At 39.4% G+C, this 18,454-nt stretch overlaps 1 protein-coding gene across 12 annotated transcripts in view; it reads right to left on the reverse strand.

The window, feature by feature from the left end:
• Nucleotides 1–5,386: 5,386 nt before the first annotated feature.
• The window catches only part of LOC132817175 (DNA-binding protein SATB2-like), a 171,927-nt gene continuing 158,859 nt past the window's right edge, over nucleotides 5,387–18,454 (reverse strand). For 11 of the 12 annotated variants that reach the window (XM_060827413.1, XM_060827416.1, XM_060827415.1 and 8 more), the window contains one exon: nucleotides 9,782–12,680. In XM_060827413.1, coding sequence (XP_060683396.1) covers nucleotides 12,222–12,680 — 459 coding nt within the window. In that variant the 3' untranslated portion in view covers nucleotides 9,782–12,221. Of the gene's footprint in view, nucleotides 5,465–9,781; nucleotides 12,681–18,454 lie in introns of those variants that run through there. The other variant, XM_060827423.1, reaches the window with a different exon arrangement.

Raw genomic sequence — 18,454 nt, forward strand, 5'->3', positions numbered from 1 at the left:
AATTCTGCTCCTATATTCTTTGGTCTTATGGTTTATATTACTTTAAATCTGTAGTCTCTTGTTGTTCATCCTTTTACGAGCAGAAACCATTTCTAGTTTTCCGCTCTGTCCAGTCCTCTCAAGAGTTTGAAAACTTCAATCAATCTCCTCTCAGCCTTCATCTCCCCAAGGAAAACAATCTCAATATCTCCAATCTATCTTCATAATTAAAGCTTCTTACCTTTGGAATCATTTCTCCAATGCACTTTCTCCAATGCATTCACAATCTTCCAAAGTGTGATGCCCAGAACTATACACATTATTCCAACTGCAGTCAAACTAATGCCTAACACGAATTTGACATAATTATTTGATCCTCCATTCTATGTCCACACTAGTAAAACCGAGGACATAGTATGCTTTCTTAACTGTGCTCTCTACTTGGTCTGCCAGTTTTAATGATTTAAACTTATAAACACATAGTTGTTTCTACTACTGCACACACTTTGAGGTAGTAGCCTTTATTTTATGCTATCTCTCCATGTCCTTTGTATCAAAGTGCAACAAGTCGTGCCTCTCCACAGTGAACTTCTCCTGTCACCACTCTGCCCACACCACTAGTTTTTAAATGTCTGATGTTCCAATTTGTTCTCCTCATCATCATCATGCTTGCAAGTTTGTCTCGTCTGACAGCAAAACTCTGAAACATTCCTGTGAATTGCTTCTGATTTTGCTCAGCATTTTTCTTTGTCAAATTACACCATTTCCTGAGACTGGCAAATGAGAAGATTGCCTGATAACATATGATGCTACACCTCCATCTCCCCACAATCTCTTTAGACACATACGAGGCATTTTGCAAGCTTGCTGACCCAAAAGATTTTTTTTAGTAGCCCTGCTTGTGACACCACTGTCAAATGAATGGCAATATGGACAACTCAACACCAAGGAATGCCAGCCTCAAGCACTTTGTATGTTGCTTGGCTGATGTAAAGTTCAACAGAAACCACTCTTTTTACAAAATTAGAATGCCATTTCCTTATTCATTGACCACATCCTTAATTGTTCTATTCCTGTATTGAACCAAAAACAAGTCAAATGAAATGTTTGCTACCTCCAAGACTGGACCCCTCTGCTGGACATTTAGATAATTACATAATTGCAGCGCTTCAGGTGAAATCACTTTTTTTCCAGTAATCAAGCATTGCAGATGCTACTTAATCCTAACACAATGCTAATATTGTAATTTTCCTCTTTAAAGCAAAACACTGTTAGGTTCATATTTATCAGGCAAGCATTTGAAACATTAGCTGCAAAATCCTATCCAACACCTGTTTCAGTTGCAAAGCAGCTACTTCAGGCTTTGAGATCATCGGTGTCATCCAAAACACAGCTGTCTTCTAAGGAATGGAATGTAAGGTTCAGAAGTCCCACTTTAATGATCGGGTGATTGAAACTCTGATCCAGAGAGTGAGATTATGGACGGGTAATAAGAAAATAAAATAGCCTCCACCTATAAAAGCCAAGCAGAATAAATTACTGAGTCAAGAGTGTGTAGCTGGGAAAGCACAGCAGGTCAAGCAGCATCCAAGTGCTTTCCCAATACCACACTCTCGACTCTGATCTCCAGCATCTGCAGTCCTCACTTTCTCCTGGAATGAATCACTGAGTCAGGTAATATGGATTTAAGAGAAAGTCAACAAACTGGCAGTTCTTGAAGTCCATGATGAATTACCAAATTTAAAATGAGCAAAAGCTGACAAACAATTGACAGCTCAATGACAACTGGGTTATGTGCCTCCTGGTAGATGAAGTCAAGGAGCTAGCTGGAAACCACAATGGGACAGGGGCCGAGTGACAAGGAATGCTTCATAATTTTGTTTACTTTTATCGTAGAGCTCAAAAGAGAAATTTGAAAATTTAGAAGTTATTGAAGGATAGGTAAGGCTTCAATTCCTCAGAGTGGAAGGGGAAGTGAGGCATTTCAGTGGGTGAAGGAAATTTTATTTCTCATTTTATGCCATTTTGGAACCAGCTGTATGCTGGTTTGTAAATCTCAATGTCTATTTTCTTAATCTAAAGAAAACTTTAAACACTCTTATCCCACTCACTATTTTAGTTTCAATCCTCACAATTTTACAGGTACATGGCATATTCCACATGCATATTTAACTGAAGTAGTTAATACATTCACAACAGGAAACTTCCGACTTGTCAGAAAAATATAGCTGTAACCAATCTTGAAAGTGATACATGTTCACTTTAAACAACAGTTTAAAAACCCAAGATGTACTTTTGAGGAAACTATTTTAATAGCTGAATTTACCAGATTTCTTGTTATATTTAATTCTTAGGGGAACAACTCTCCACAAAGACTTCTGTAATTTTAACTTCTACATGCATTGATATTTTAAAAAAAACTTGCCTTTCTGTGGTAGAGAAATCAACATGTGAGAAATTAATTCAGTGACGTTGGGGTTACTTCTGGAATGGAAACACATAATCAATACTGCCTGTAGAACCCTCAGAAACATAGATTAATACAGTTAAACCAATAAAAACCCACAGGCATCATTTTGATCAGTATTATTTCACTGCAATCTATTAATAAAAATTGCCTTCATTCAATATTAATGAAGATTTTTGCTTCAGTTGTCTGTGGGGGATATTCTCAAGCTCATTGATTACTACACTAAAAGTAACTTTTATTTATATAGAATCTATAATGTAGAAAATTTAATAAAGTGGTATCCTGAATTATAACTGAGAAAGAATGCCAATCCAAAGAAGGAGATATTAAGACCAGCGACCAAAACCTAACTCAATGCGATTGCTTTTGGTAAAGGTGAGTGTGTTAAGTCAAACTTTGGAGGTTTCAATTTTCCTTTATTATGGAGCAAATCTTCCAGTTCAGTTCTATCACATCAAGGAGTACAGGCTGTTTTTTGTCTGTCTTTTCGACACAAGGCAACCTACCCTCCTTTTCTGCAGTATCATGTTCTCTGAAAGCTCCTGCACATTGATAATGGCCTGGTTAAACAGGGAGCACTCATATGTAACAGAAAGATGTGGAGAGTCTGAGGTTTGGTGACAAATTTCAAAATGTAAAACCGAGATGACTGAAGATGTAACTGCCAATGTAGGGAGGGGAGCAAGGAGAGAGCAAAAAATTACAAAGGGAAAGAATAGAGCCGTGATAGTTTAAATCCTTCTGTAACTGACAACATCGTGAACAGAGATCTCTTGCCTTAGATTTGCAACAGCTACTTAATGTCTCTCAAGATGGTAAAATGTTTAAAACTCATATTCAGGCAAAATTTCAGGGTTACTTCTGTTGCAAAAGACATATTGTTTTGGATTTGGCAGATTGTATTTTAGGCATTATCCATAATCACTAGAATTGTGCTTTATTACCACACATTGTAAATTGTGGTAAAATAAGCTGATGGGAGAACACCAAGTGTATTTCCAAAGTTGGTAAATGACAAGCTAATGAGGGAAAAGCCATTTTTCCAGGAATGTCACTTTTTACATGGGGTTGGGCTTAACTTTTATTGAAAGTGTGTGATATCATTCCAAAAGCTTGATTCAAATGATACTACTGTCCTTAAATTTGTCCAGTATACTAGCTTTGACTGAAATTAATTGCACAATGATTTTTTTTGCAGCTTATGCAACTGAGAAACAATTATGCAAGCTGCCTTTCAGCAATTGCAAGAAAGTGAATCCTTTGCTTCTCTCCCCTGCAGAGTCCTTACCATCAGGTTGATGAAGCCTTAGCCTCAGCTCAGTGTTATGGCCGCTGTTTTAAAAGGTCATCGTTTCTCGTCCCAATGCAGCAACTTCAGCGCATAATCCAGATGGATACTTCAGTACAGTACTGAGAGAAATGCTAATGTATAAGATCCAATATCACAATTTGAGGGTCAGAGGAGTTTAATTAAACATTAATTCCTCAACCAATGCCCAAACACCATTAGACACCATTTCATTGCTGTTTGTGGGAGTTTATTTCTCTAATTATTAGCTACATTAAAATAATGACAATATTTCATAAAGTACCTCATGGGCTGCAAAGCATCTTGACACATGCATTGACAAATAAATTATTGCTTCATTTTAAACAGTACTTTGTTACCGCTGTTTTGAACAATAAGGTGGCTGATACTTGCTGGCCTGGAAAAAACAAATCAAAGGATCAGCCACATATGAAGCAGTGCAGTCACATTCACCCAGCTTAGCCATGTCATTCTGCTGTGCCTCTCAGATAGGGGAATCTGAGGATAGTGTATCCAGTACATTAATTGCTAGCAGGGGTCGGCTGATTACCATGATACCTCTGTTATTTGCTATTCCTCCTGGTTATGGTGGCAGAAACAATGTCATTCATCATACATCCAATTGTACAACATGACTTTGCTCTCTTATACAGTTTTAATGAAGCCAGTGCAATTCTACAACTGTTGGTGCCACAACTACTATCATTAAGCCATCCTTTTCAATCTACTGCAAATGTTAAACAAAGACATTGCAAAGTTCACAGCATCAAACAATGTTACGTGCAAACCAATAACCTGCAGAGGCCTTTTCAAGACAGATCTATGAGAGAACAGAATGTTATCGTGCTTTGATGCCCTGGAGATTTATTTGAAAGGGACTTTCCAGGGCCATGCTGGCAGCAGTCCATACTTCCATGGTGTCTCTCAGATGGTAGATGGATGCTGCCTATCCTTCAATGGACATTGAGACATCAGTCACCAGATGCTCCACCAGCATTGTTTCTACCAGTGTGCTGATGGAGGTCACCACCCATTTTAGGTTGAAAATGTTTATCTTCAAGTTCTGTGCAGTATTATGTGCTACTGCAGGCTAAATACCTCCAACTAATAACATTGACAGCAGTGTCTCCAACAGAACTCACAGTGCACAAAACATTGGCATTCATGCACCCATCAGCTTTCCTCTGCCAACCGACATATCCAAATCATTATCTGTTCTCTGTAGCAGGGCTGGTATACAACCTTGCCCTTTGGAAGGCTGAACCAATATTTGGGCTGCAGGGGACTTGTGTCTGGTATTCCAACTATATTCTGGTTTCTAAAGCATGTGCAGTGTCAGGAACTGAACTGAAAGTTGTGACTGTGAAATTGAAGTCACAGCATCTCTTCATCCTCACTGTCGTTTTTGCTTTTCCTCACTGCCCTTAGTAGGTGGCAGCTCTTAGGCAAGTGAAAGGAACAAGGTTCACATCTCAGTGAGAGCAGAAGGCCAACTAAAAGATGCATGATTACACCTTTGTCAGACAACATTGAAGGATGGGGGCGAAGTCCGAAGAGAGAAAAAGATGGAGGACACGGATAGCCTTAGCTTTAACGTCTTCAACTCACTGTTAATTTGGCCTCCCTCAGGTGAGGATTAGGATGTAACAGTGCTCCTGCTCTCCTCCAGGTCATTCCTTCTGCCTCTTGTTGTGCACCATCTTATCCTGGAAAAGGAAGGAAAGTATGTCAGTGAGTGGCAAACTGTGAGTGTAGATAATGTGACTCTCGTGGTTGAATAAGAAGAGTTTGAAGGGATATGGGCCAGGTGCTAGCAGGTGGGACTAGATTGGGTTGGGATATCTGGTCAGCATGGACGAGTTGGACTGAAAGGTCTGTTTCCATGCTGTACATCTCTATGATTCTATGACTCGAATTAATGCAAGCCTTGAGACATGGGTTTGAGACGTGCAATGATGTTAACTACACAAGGACGAGACAAAATATATGAATGTCACGTATGAAGTCTGATTGACAGAGATTGCCAGTGAGTGAATGATGAGGGTGCAGTGAATTGAAAAGTATCTGAAACTAGTGGCATGACTGACAATATATGGCTTCTGAAAATGCATACACTGACCTTGAACACTTGCGCTCATTTAATACCAGAGGGTCAGTCTGGAGGAAGCAACCAGGGTCTCTCCAGCCTGCAATGAGTCCTGACACCTCCATAAAATTCAACCCCAACTTTCTGGGCTAGAACCTTTAACCCAAACAACTTAGGACAGTTACGCCCTCATCCAAGGTAATGGTCTACATGTAATCTTATAAATTGCCATACATAGCGGCCTCAAAACTGTGCACAATCTTCCAGCTGAGTCAGCTACAATTAAATAACATTTCACCAGTATTAAAGTCATGATTTAGATGTGCTGGTGCATAATTTAAAAATCATACAACACCAGATTATAGTCCAACAGGTTTAGTTGTAAGCACTAGCTTTTGGAGCACTGCTCCTTCATCAGATGGTTAAACCTGATGAAGGGGCTGTGCTCTGAAAGCTAATGCTTCCAAATAAACCTGTTTGACTATAATCTGGTGTTGTGTGATTTTTAACCAGCAATAAAAGTCTCGGGAAGTCTAATACATGAACTCAGTACTATTATGCAGATTAGCACAGCTGTGTTTTTAGTGCGTGTGATGGCTAACTAATGTGTATATCTACAGCAACTGTGAACTTACTGAGATCAAGCATTATAGTATCTCATGCTTTTTGGTAAAAACATCATAAGCACATGGGTGGCACTGCTGCTTCACAGTGCCAGGGACCCAGTTATGATTCTACCCTTGGACAACTGTCCATGTGGAGTTTGCATACTCTCCCCATATCTGTCTGGGTTAGCTCTGGTTTCCTCTCACAGTCCAAAGACATACAGACAAGATATTCTTTGGAGAAATGATCTGCACTTGATAGGCTGAATGGCCTGCTTCCATGCTATAGGGATCCTATACTTCTATAAGGAGCAGGAGTTGGCCATTCAGCCCTTCTGCCTGCTTCACCATTCACTGAGAACATCTTTTCCCTGCATTTACCCCACATACTTTTAATATTCAGAAATCTATTCAGTCTTGAACAAACCTCCACACCTGCATACCTAACCCTCCACAGTGCTCTGAGTATGCCTTCATCTAAATATATGGTGTCAGTAAAACCAACTAGGTCATCAAGAAGGATGCTTTGACCTGGATTGTGTGAAACTTGAATGTTGTTATAGCTGTGGTCATCTCAGTAAATGAGGCAGTATTCCATCACATGCCTGACTTGTGCCTTGTGGATAGTGGATAGGTTCAGAGAAATGAGCAATGAGTTAGTCATCACAGAATTTCTAGCCGTTGATCAGGTAACCCTGAGAATGTCAAGGATTCAGTGACAGAATGCCAAGAGATGAATGTTAGATTGTCTCTTGTTGTTGATGGTCATTGCCTGGCACTTGTGTAGCATGAATGTGACTTGTCACCTTCCAGCCCAACCCTTGATGTTATGCAGATCTTGCTGCATATGAATACAGATCACTAGAGTATTAGAGGAATCACAAATGATGCTGACCATTCCACAGTCATCAGCGAACAGCCATATTCTGACCTTATGATGGAAGGCAGTTTGTTAATGAAGCAGTAGATGATGGGAGTTGGACATTGTCTAGAGTACCATGCACAGTTTTGGCCTCCTTCTTTTAAAAAGGATATAAGTATGCTAGCAGCAGTTTAGAAATGTTTCATTTATCTCAATCCTGGGATGAGGACTTAAGAAGAAAGGCAAGCAGATTGGGACTTTACCCATTAGAGTTTAGAAGAATGAAAGGTGATCTTACTAAAGCATACAAGATTCTGAGTGTCCAAACAAGATTGATTGTGAGAAGATATTTCAGCTTGTAGGACAGACTAGAACTTGGTAACACAGTTTAAGAGGTCTCACGTCTAAGGCAGAGATGAGCAGAAGTTTTCTCTGAAAGGCTCTTTCGTCTGTGGAATTCTCCTCGTCAGAAAACAATGGAGACTGGGTCACTGAATTTATTCAGGGCTGAGTTAGTTTCCTGATAGACAAGGGAATGAAGGGCTATGGGGGTAGAAAAGGAATTGGAATTGAGAAGACATCACATCAGCCATGATCTTACTAATGTCGAAAAACTGAATGGCCTACTCCAGTTTCTAATGGCTGTCCCAAAACAGCGAGGCTTCAGTTTAACATGTATGTTACTTTATTGTTAAATCTGTTGAGGATTCTGAAATTTAATTTATCCTGCCTATCCAGTTTGGAACCAAAGGGAGGTGGGAAGGGAATGGGAAAGTCACTTTAAGGGTAATGCCGACTAAACTGACACAGTTTTCTTTGTCTTTCACTATTCCAATTTCAATCGGGCAAAGAAATTTATTTCAACAAATACAAGTTCAGTTAATATTGTGCTTTCAGTGTTGCAAACTATCTCAAAGTGCTTCATAGGAGAAAAAAGTTAAACCTTGAAAAAAATTTCTTTATTTGCAAACTTAAAAATGTTTTATGGACTGTTAGAATGATTATTCTATTCACTTTATAAATTGAAGTAATTCCCATTCTACCTTTGGTTTTCTCACATTCAAATCCAATTACTTCTCCTCCAGCACATTTAATCCAGAATATTGCATGCTGATTCCAAATCTTTCCATTGCTTTTGCCCAGCATCCTTCGAAGTCCCAGCTTCCCTACACAACCCTATCCCTCTCATTCCATTGCCAGTGGAAGAATCTTCAACTTCGTGCCATCGAACACTGGAAGTGATTTGCTAAACTCCCCTTGCCACATTGCTAGGCAGCTACAAATGTTGCCTGAATACCTAACTCTTTAGGCCTTTGCTCACCTCTACCAGAGTCCATCAGCAATGACCAAATCCTATGTTATGTAGTACGCCAAAGTTACCTATGTTTCTTCATTGATGTTGGTACAAGAAATAACGCAACAATTCAATTACACGTCATTTTAACTCACAGACCTTTGTCCCAGTGCCATGATTCATGTCTGCACCATTTCCAACTCACTTTTCTACAATTGCAATTTATGCACAAGACTGTTCTAACATATTTTTAAAAAGCACACAAAACTTTGCTCAGTACTTCAGATGTTACTTTAAATTTCATAGATTATAGTTTGTGGAAAACCCCAATTACTGTAAATCTAATAAAAGCTCCTTGTTACCACAAGCTTCAGTTTAGAAAGAACTAATTCTTTTTGTAACTTGTAATAGAAACCAGATACTCTACAAATTCAGATACATGAGCATCAGACTGGAAGGACACATGCATGGAACTTGTAGGAGCTGTATTCTGTTCGTCTAGCACCATATTAGTATATGATGTGAAAGTTTAACAGCATCCCCATGGGAATGCATAGCAATCTGCAGCTTAAACTGTGTCACATACAGTAGAAATTGATATCTATCACAAGCAATATTCTTGTTGTCTAAAAGCTCTCTTTTCAGTCCTTTTCCTACAAGCATCTTATCCTCTTTCTCCAAATAATTTCGTCTTTTAGGGTTTTTAAGAGACTGAGGAAAGAATTGAATGGTGTGCAAAGTCTTCAATATACTGTCTGGCTCAGTCCTCCCTGAATATTTCTTTTTTATGTGTGTGTGGCATTCAGCCAGCCATAGTGCCACACAAGAACCATCATCAAGAGCCATGATATTTATACGATGCTGCTTGGATGTACAAACTAGTGATACAATAATGCCTTTTATTATGTCCACCAACCATGGACATATGGGCTCCAAAAGTTTCCTGACATGCAGTAATTTGTGGTTTTTTAATTATAAACAGAAAATATTTACGAAGGAACTAGAAGAGAAAAAAACAGCACAATATAATGGAGTGAATATTTTCTCAAATGTTGCTTAATTGTTTACCAAGAAAATGAAGCAGAGACAGACAGTCAAATATCAAACATTACTTGACAAATTTAGATGCATTTATTGAATGTCTTTTATTTCAACAACAAAGGGTCTAATGGCTTAACAATGCACATAACTTAAAAATAATTATCACTTTGTGATAATACAGATAGAATGTTGATTCACATGAAAAAGAACATTTACAATATGTTAATTTTATATTCACATTGTCAATAATACAAAAGCACAATTATTCTTCATTTCACCAAAGGCAGAAATTTGTGCTTTCTCAAGAGGCACTATGAAAGCAAGTTTACTTTTTTTTCCAAATAGATAATATATGACAGGTAATGAATAAATAGACATATATGCATTGTACTTTTCAAATCTGGCAAGACCATAGGCTAAAATGCCCATAGATTCACTTTAACATCACTGCAGTTCTTGCAGTGTAATAAAACTGAATAGGCAAGACTTAGCGTTGACAATTTCCAGTACATATTTTGGTTAAAATGTTACAAAAAAACTTGTGTCCTTATTAATTGAACAGTTTGTACAAACTCAACAGAAGTAATTGGTTTTAAGAAGTTCCTTGTCACAATAAACTACACATAAAAAAAAACAGCAGAAAAGCTAATTATTGATTCTTTTTGCTGAAATGGAGGGTTTTTTATGGTCACGTCGGTTAAAGATAAAGATCTGTGTAAGAGCAGCTTCTTCTAATGTGCTAGTCTATCTCCATTAAGATCTGTTCATCCCTGAATATAATTCATTTCTGTGTAAGATCAAGTCTCCTGTTGGCAATCCTGAGATAAATTAGCTAGGGGTTCCACTCCATGTTAAAATGGACAACTTTTAAAGGTCTTCCTATTCGAAGATTACTATTTCTATTAGTTTCCTTAGTAGGTGCCAAACCACATCCGAAATGCTGCTAAGGATATAAGACAATAAATCTGGGAGTCATGTTTTATTTTTCTTCAGCGTTGCTGCTTGGCAGACTGTAACAGTAATAACCAGCATTCAAGAGCACAACAGACACTGGCTGCACCTTACCCGTGTTGATGAGGGGAAGAAGAGCATTAAAGGAAGACAAATGAGCATGTTTTCCTCTGTGCACAAAGAACTATCCTTTTACAAGACTGCTAGCAGAAAACAATGGCAATCTAATAAATAGATGTTCTTTATGGATATATACAAGGCCCTGAAATTAGGCTGCGGGCTATTAGCATACAACTACTTAAGGTGTTAATCTTAGGTTTCTCCTTTTTACTCTTGTAGCAGTAGTGTTAACCCATTTAATGGATCATCTGTGCCCCAATTTCCATTTCTCACGATTTATTTGAAACAATTTTGTTACTAAAATAGCAGATATAGAGGGATTCCACATTTGAAGAGTTAAGCATTCAAGTGTCAATATCATTCATCTGCTAATAACCGACAGCATAATTTTAAGGTGACAGAGAAAAGTTCTGTTTGAGATGAGGGCTGTGGAAGAACCTAAAAATTCTTAGTGGCCTTCCAATTTTCCAACTTCAAAACTGACTCATACAAGACAACATACCAAGCTTATAGAGGACAGCAACGGACTATTATTTATCAGCCTGTATACAAAATAAAACACCCTGGGGACAGTAGGCTTCAGGCTTTATTATTGTGCAACCCTGAATATAGTTATGTATTCACACCACATTTTATTATTATTTTCTCTTCTCAGTTAATACGGTTAACTCAGTCCCTGTCGCAGAAATCCACATCGTGATTGTAATTGTGATTCCAGTATATGATTTTCGGCTGACAACATCATTTCTGAAATTGTTATCTGCTTCCTTTTTTGGCGTAAATCAAAATATTAATACTTAGTACAAAAATGAAAAAATACAACTGATTGAACCACACAGCAGCCAACGTGCAAGCCTGTAAAATTGTGTGCATTCTCATAGATGTATTTTGCGTTTACTGATGGTCTGATTTTTGTTTGTTTGCTTTTTGGCAGTGGTGTTTCTTTCTTGTGAAAAATACAAACCCCAAAATACTTTTAAAGCCACTTGGCAGGCAACCATAGTCAAAATTCAGGACAAACTTAGAAAATAAATAGGAATTTTAAAAGCAGAAATTCACCCCCCTCCCCCCTCCCCCAGAGTAGGCAGCTTATCAAAAGCTGAAACAAGTCATCGTAAAGTGGTTTGAGGACACAACCTTATAAACCTTCATTTTACATTTCAGTGTACAGTCACAGAACTTTATAAAAACAGCTTTGTCCGGAGAAAGTTCTGAGAGAATGTCCTTTTTAAACTTGCCCTCAATGCTTCTTTATTTTAACTTTTAGTGCAGGATTGAGCTGTGAAGCAAACTCTGAAATGAGTTTAATCTTTTCCAGTCTGTAAGACTCACAAAGGTCTGTGAATGAAGTCCATTCTGGTATTCTATGTCAAGGCAACATTAGAGTAGACCTGCAAATTCAATACTGCTGTACTCCATACGTATGTAATGCATTACACAAAGCTGTACATAGAATTATCAATGTTCTTTTCTGTAAAGTATGTATTAGCTAATGTGTTTCACATTATTTCTGTTCTATCTCTGGAGGTTTGGCTTTGGTTTTGCTGAGGTTTTCCTCTCCTGCCTCCATGGTGTACATCTCAGAGCCCTCCTCACTGTCATTCTCCTCGGGTTCTGTAAGCAGCTCTTCATCTTTGTATTCTGCAACATCGACTGTGGTTCCTAAGTGCTCTTTTAATTTGCCATGATGCTTAACGTGATAACGCTGGTTTTGAAAAAATTTAATAATCGTATGCTTGGGCAAGTCCAGCTGGGCAGAAAGGGTCTGAATGGCCTCCTGGTCAGGATAAAGGCCCACGTCATGAATAAAGCTCTGAAGGATGCCCAGCGCCTCTACGGAGATCTTAGTACGTGATCTGGGCTTTTTGGCACAATTATCCTCAGCCGCTTGTGGCTGCGTGGCTTTGTCCTCTCTTGGGGGTGAACTGTCCTTCCCAGGCTGGGATTGCTGTCTGTGTATCGCCTAAATTATTAAAGAAACACAAAGTTACTTTCTGACCCAATAAGTCTTTCTTTTTGATAGTCACTTTGTTTTCTTTCCCATTGGTTAGATTTACTTTATTTCAATTGTTAAGCAACTCTGCAAAGATTTGTTTATACAGTAGGACAAGCAATAAATCAATACTTCAGGGCAGTAATAACAGAATGGGGACGAGGTCAGTTGGAAAAGGAATGTATTATGTACATCTTTGGATCTTTAGATATTTAATCAAGTTTGCACAGACTGGTGTCATGACAGTGAAACTTATCCTTAGGTCTTAGCTAAGTTCAATTTTCTTTCAGAAGCAGTAATTATCTTTGTATTGCACCCGAATCGAATCCTCTGCCCCAGTCCGGCTTGTGTGTTACTTAAGAGGTGCTCCATATGGTGAAACTCATAGGACTGAATATTCCTCTAAAATAAATTCAGGATTGATTTTGGTTTAGAAGCACATTCGTAACCCATCATCATGATATTTCCTTTGGCCTCAGCAATTCTCAGGTTGAAATATGACAGGGATACTGATTACAATGTGAGTTTCACCTTTACTGTCTCTATTTGAGTAAGTGGCTCCAAGATTTTGGCATTGCCAGCACTGACCTGAAGCAGAAATGCATGAAGAGAACACAACCATGTCATTTCACAGGAATGTCATCAAATAAAATTTAACGCTGAGTCACACAAGATGTGAAGACAGGTGACCAGAATCTTGTCCGTGAGGTAGCTTTTAAGAAACATCTTAAGGAAAAAAAGAAAAGAGGAGATATGGAGTTTAAGGAAGGCATTCCAAAACCTCGGGCCTTGGCAACTGAAGGCAAGACCTTCAAAGGTGTCAGAATGAAAACTGGGGTCGCACAAGAGACCAGAATTAGAGGGGAGCAGAAGTTGTGCCGTTGTAGAAGGTGACAGACAGAGAGGATCAGGAACACAACTCACTTTTTACCCAACTCATTCGAGGTACTGAGGCTGATTGTGCTGCTTGTTCCATTGAGTCGGGTGTAATCAGTTACCTCAGCACTGAGCAGAAATCAATTCCAAGGTCTTCCTTCAGAGAACCACACATAGTTGTTTTTACCATCAGTCGATATTACAGGCTATACCACAGCCTAGTGACTAACTGGCAAAACAGGACTCAGAGCAAAGATGCTTCAATCAGAATTACTGTCAAATGAATTCAAATATTCCCTGACAAGGGTAGTTATTGTAAATTAATTGCTGTCAGCATGGCTTCGATGACAAAATACCCTTGTGTTTTGATATGCTTCTCACAGCTCTCAAACCTTCATGCCATACAGAAGCCAAGCAAAAAGGCAGATTGTAATGGCTGTGCCTGTTGTGTTCTTTGTATAAATAGGAAAGTGGCAAGTTACCTTCCAGCCTTGCCTTCCTTTGTGTGGTGAATCTTAGTTATCCCAAATTCTCCAATGCTCCTTGCAGAGAGAACTAGGCTCATCATGTAATGAATCATTGCTGGAAACCATAGTTCACATTCTGTGTGGAACGCTTTAATTGAGATCTTCTTCACAAGTCTTGGTGACCAAAGCTTGATTAAATAAGTAAGTTTTAAGGATTTTCATAAGAGAGGAGAGAGAGAGAGATATACAATAAGATTTAAGGAGGGAATGCTGGAGATTAGAGTCTGAATGACCAAAGACGCAGTCACCAATTATGGTCTGACTGAAATTCAGGAATTGGACAAGCTCAGAGATCTCAAGTTAAATAAAAGAAGGAGGTGACATGGTGCAATGCTTTACACCATTTCACTTAATGTTTGTACAACAATGCATTCTAACTACAACCAGGTAAAAAGGAGAGGAAGCAGAGTTAACGTTCCGAGACTTGTGACCCTTCTTCAGAACTGGTGGTTCTAAAGAAGGGTAATTGGACTTGAAATGTTAACTCTGCTTTCTCTTCACCGATGCTGTCAGACCTGCAGAGTTTCTCCAGCAATTTTCATTTTTCTTTCAGATTTCCAGCATCTGTTGTACTTTCTTTTATTTTGAGACCAGGTAATGGTCACTGTAATTATTACGAATGAAGAAAAAGTATAATGATTTATCTCGGTGCATTAAGCAAATATGCTTTACTCAAAACTTTCTCAACTTGCTCTGCCACCTTCAATAAATCATCGACATTGAACTCCAAGTGCCTTGTTCCCACCCTCTTTACAGAATTGTACCTTTTATCTGAGCCACCAATAAGCCCACCTCAATTTTATCCACATTAAATTTCATTTGCTATATGACCACTCATTCCACTTGCCTATATCTTCTTGACGTTTATCAATACTTTCCTCAGAGTTCACATTCATTCCATGCTTTATGTCATCAAAGTCTGTAAATTTTGAAAATATCTGTATTTGTCTCTGCAATAGATCCTAATATCAACCCTTGGGAAATTCAACTCTATACGTCCCTACATTCTGAGAAACAACATTTTACCAATTTTGTATGTTTCCTGTCACTCAGCTAAATCTGAATCCATGCCACTCTTTCATCCCATAGGCTTTAACATTGCTGATTATGCTGCCATGTAACCATTTGCCAAATGCTTTATGGAAGCCCACGTAGATGACAAAAACCACATTACCCCAATCAACCCTCTAAGTTGCCTCCTCAGGAAATCTAATCAAGTTAGTTCTACACAACTTGCCTTTAACAAATCATATAGGCTTTCTTTAATTAATTCATACTTGTTGAAGCACCATGCTATCATTCCAACAAGCTCTTCCACTACAAGAGTTAAACTGACTGGCCTGGAGTTGCTGGGTTTATCCTTATTCCATTTTTAAACCAGAGTTCTCCATACGCTCAGTACTGTTCTCAACTTCTTCAAAATTGAATCACATCGTGTCCACATGCAATTATTAAGAATTGAAGTAAAAAGGGGCAAATAACAGTCACACCACATATAGGCCAGGCAATGACCATTGTTAATAAGGTACTTTTGCTTTTAATAATTTTTGAAGACTTTTGTCTAAAAGATTGTGAACATTGGTTTATTTGAAGTCCTAAGCATATCTGAACAATTGGCACACTTTTTTTGTTCAAACTATTTCTTGGAAGTAATGTGTCTTAAAGTAAATGGAATTGCTTGGACTAACTGGAAGTCAAATGCTTGAGTTTACGGCTGTCATTAGTGGAGTTCAATTGGGGTGCAGCCTGTGAAGAGACAAGATACCCAGTTCAGCTTTTGCTACCTCTTGAGACTCTCCTGTGAGATCTGCAAAACCAAAACTGCTATTCTGCTTATTATGCTTCTGCAAGATTTCCTCTTGACACTTCCAGAAGATAATATCTGAGAAGATCCTAGTTACAACTGTATGTGCCTGATGACACCTGTTTACCTCTGCAAGGAGACCACATTGAAAACCATCTGGACATCTCATATTTTATCCTTTGATTCTTCAAGAGTTAGCAAGCATTTGGCCAAAGTTTTATTATCCAAAGCACACAAAGTTTCTTTAATTTTTCTTGAGTGTGTGTGTCTTATTTACAAGAGGCTATCTGCATGCTGTCATATTCCAAACTGTGCGACTAAGCTTTGTACCTTTACAGTATTAATCTTGTTTTACAATAAATCAATAGTTTCTGGTGGTTTTTTTTAGAGAAACCTGATGATGCATTTGCAGAAACAAATAGATTAACATATGTAATTGTCCATATCGATAACTAGATTAGATTAGATTACTTACAGTGTGGAAACAGGCCCTTTGGCCCAACAAGTCCACACCGACCCGCTGAAGCGCAACCTACCCATACCCCTACATTTACCCCTTACCTAACACTACGGGCAATTTAGCATGGCCAATTCACCTGACCCGCACATCTTTGGACTGTGGGAGGAAACCGGAGCACCGGAGGAAACCCACGCAAACACGGGGAGAACGTGCAAACTCCACACAGTCTGTCGCCTGAGTCGGGAATTGAACCCGGGTCTCAGGCGCTGTGAGGCGGCAGTGCTAACCACTGTGCCACCGTGTCGCCCTTAGCAAACTAAGTAAAACATTTTTTAAAACTCATGCTGTGACTACTGGAGTAATGGAATAGCGGGGAGACTGTGTACTCATCCCACTTCAGTCATGATTCCAACTCTGAGAATAAAGCATTTCACTGTTATTTGATGTCTAACAGCATTGCCTTCGCTGAATCCCCCATTATCAACATCTTGTTAGTGGTGAACTTTGATTAAAAATTCAACCAAACCAGCAATCTATATATTGGGGTTACATGAGCATGTAACAGAAATTCTGAGAGTAGTTCACCTCCTGACTCCCCACTGCCTGTTCAAAATCTATAAGGCACAAGCCAGGAGTGTAATGGAATTGTCTCTCCATGTGTGTAGATGAACACAGCTCCAGCTAGACACTGGACACCAACCAGCGCAAATCAACTCACTTGTTTCAAACCACAGCTCCATTAGTAATGTACAGTGGCAGCATTCTGTATCATCTACAAGATCCACTCCAGTGAGTCACTGTGGAACCTTTGATGACATTTTACAAACCTGTGACCTCCAGCATATAAAAGGACAAGGGCAGTGGGTGCACAGGAACACTGCTAGCTTTCAGATTCCTCTCCAAATCACACGTTTCCTGGCACTGAGTCAAAGTCCTGGAACTCCCTCTCTCCCAACACAGTGGGTTGACTTGAGCCGCATGGAATGTGGCAGTTCGTGGAAGTAATTCATCACCTTCACAAGGCCAGTTAAGAACAGGCAACAAAATCCTGCCTTGCCAACAATGCTCAAATCTGCAAGTGAAAGCAAAACTAAAGATAGAAGTGATTGTGTTGCACCATTCTCCTGTTTTGCCCACTTTTGCCTTGGTAATGAATGGTAAAACAAGAGTTAAAGATGAATAATGGGTATCTGTGACAGATAGCTTTGTTGATTATAGTATGCTTTGTATTGGGGGGGCGGGGGGTGGAGGGGAAGCCAAGCAGGCTTAGAATGTGGCTGCCAGATGGGTTCAATACTTCACTAGCTACAACAAGCTGGAATTAGACCATCTTGGACTCTCAATGGAGAGTGCAGGAGGGCACTGGAGCAGCAGCAGGCAGACCGAGAACATGAGCCTGGTGAAGCTACCAAATAGGACTACTTTCAAACCAAACAGTAAGTGATAGACAGAGGTAAGCGATGCCACAACCAATGGATCAGATCTAAGCACTGCAGTCCTACCACATGCAGTGTGAATGGTGGTGGACAATTAAACAATTCACTGGAGGAAACCAGCTGCACAATTAGCTGTCCCCATCCTCAATGATGGAGGAGAATACATCAGTGCAAAAAATAAAGCTTAAACATTCGCAGCAATCTTCAGCCAAGCGGATGATCCATCTCGACCCCCTCCAATGATTCCCAGCAGAACCAATGCCAAGATTCAACCAATTCGCTTCATTCCACATGATATAAGAAATGGCTGGAGGCACCAGGTACTGCAAAGGCAATGGGCCCTGACAACGTTCTGGCAATAGTACTGAAGACTTGTGTATTCAAATAGTTGATTGGCACCACATGCACAAGTTTCCACTCCCTCTACCACCGATGCACAAGAGCAGCAATATGTGTCTACAAGATACGCTGCAGAATTTCACCAAAGATCATAGGACGTGGGGGCCAACATGGTGGTTCAGTGGTTAGCGCTGCTGCCTCACTACGCCAGGGACCTGGGTTCGATTCACACCTCAGGTGACTGCCTGTGTGGAGTTTGCATATTTTCCCCGTGTCTGCGTGGGTTTCCTCCAGGTGCTCCG

The sequence above is a fragment of the Hemiscyllium ocellatum genome, chromosome 7, assembly GCF_020745735.1.
Source record: "Hemiscyllium ocellatum isolate sHemOce1 chromosome 7, sHemOce1.pat.X.cur, whole genome shotgun sequence".
NCBI classification, from domain to species: domain Eukaryota; kingdom Metazoa; phylum Chordata; class Chondrichthyes; order Orectolobiformes; family Hemiscylliidae; genus Hemiscyllium; species Hemiscyllium ocellatum.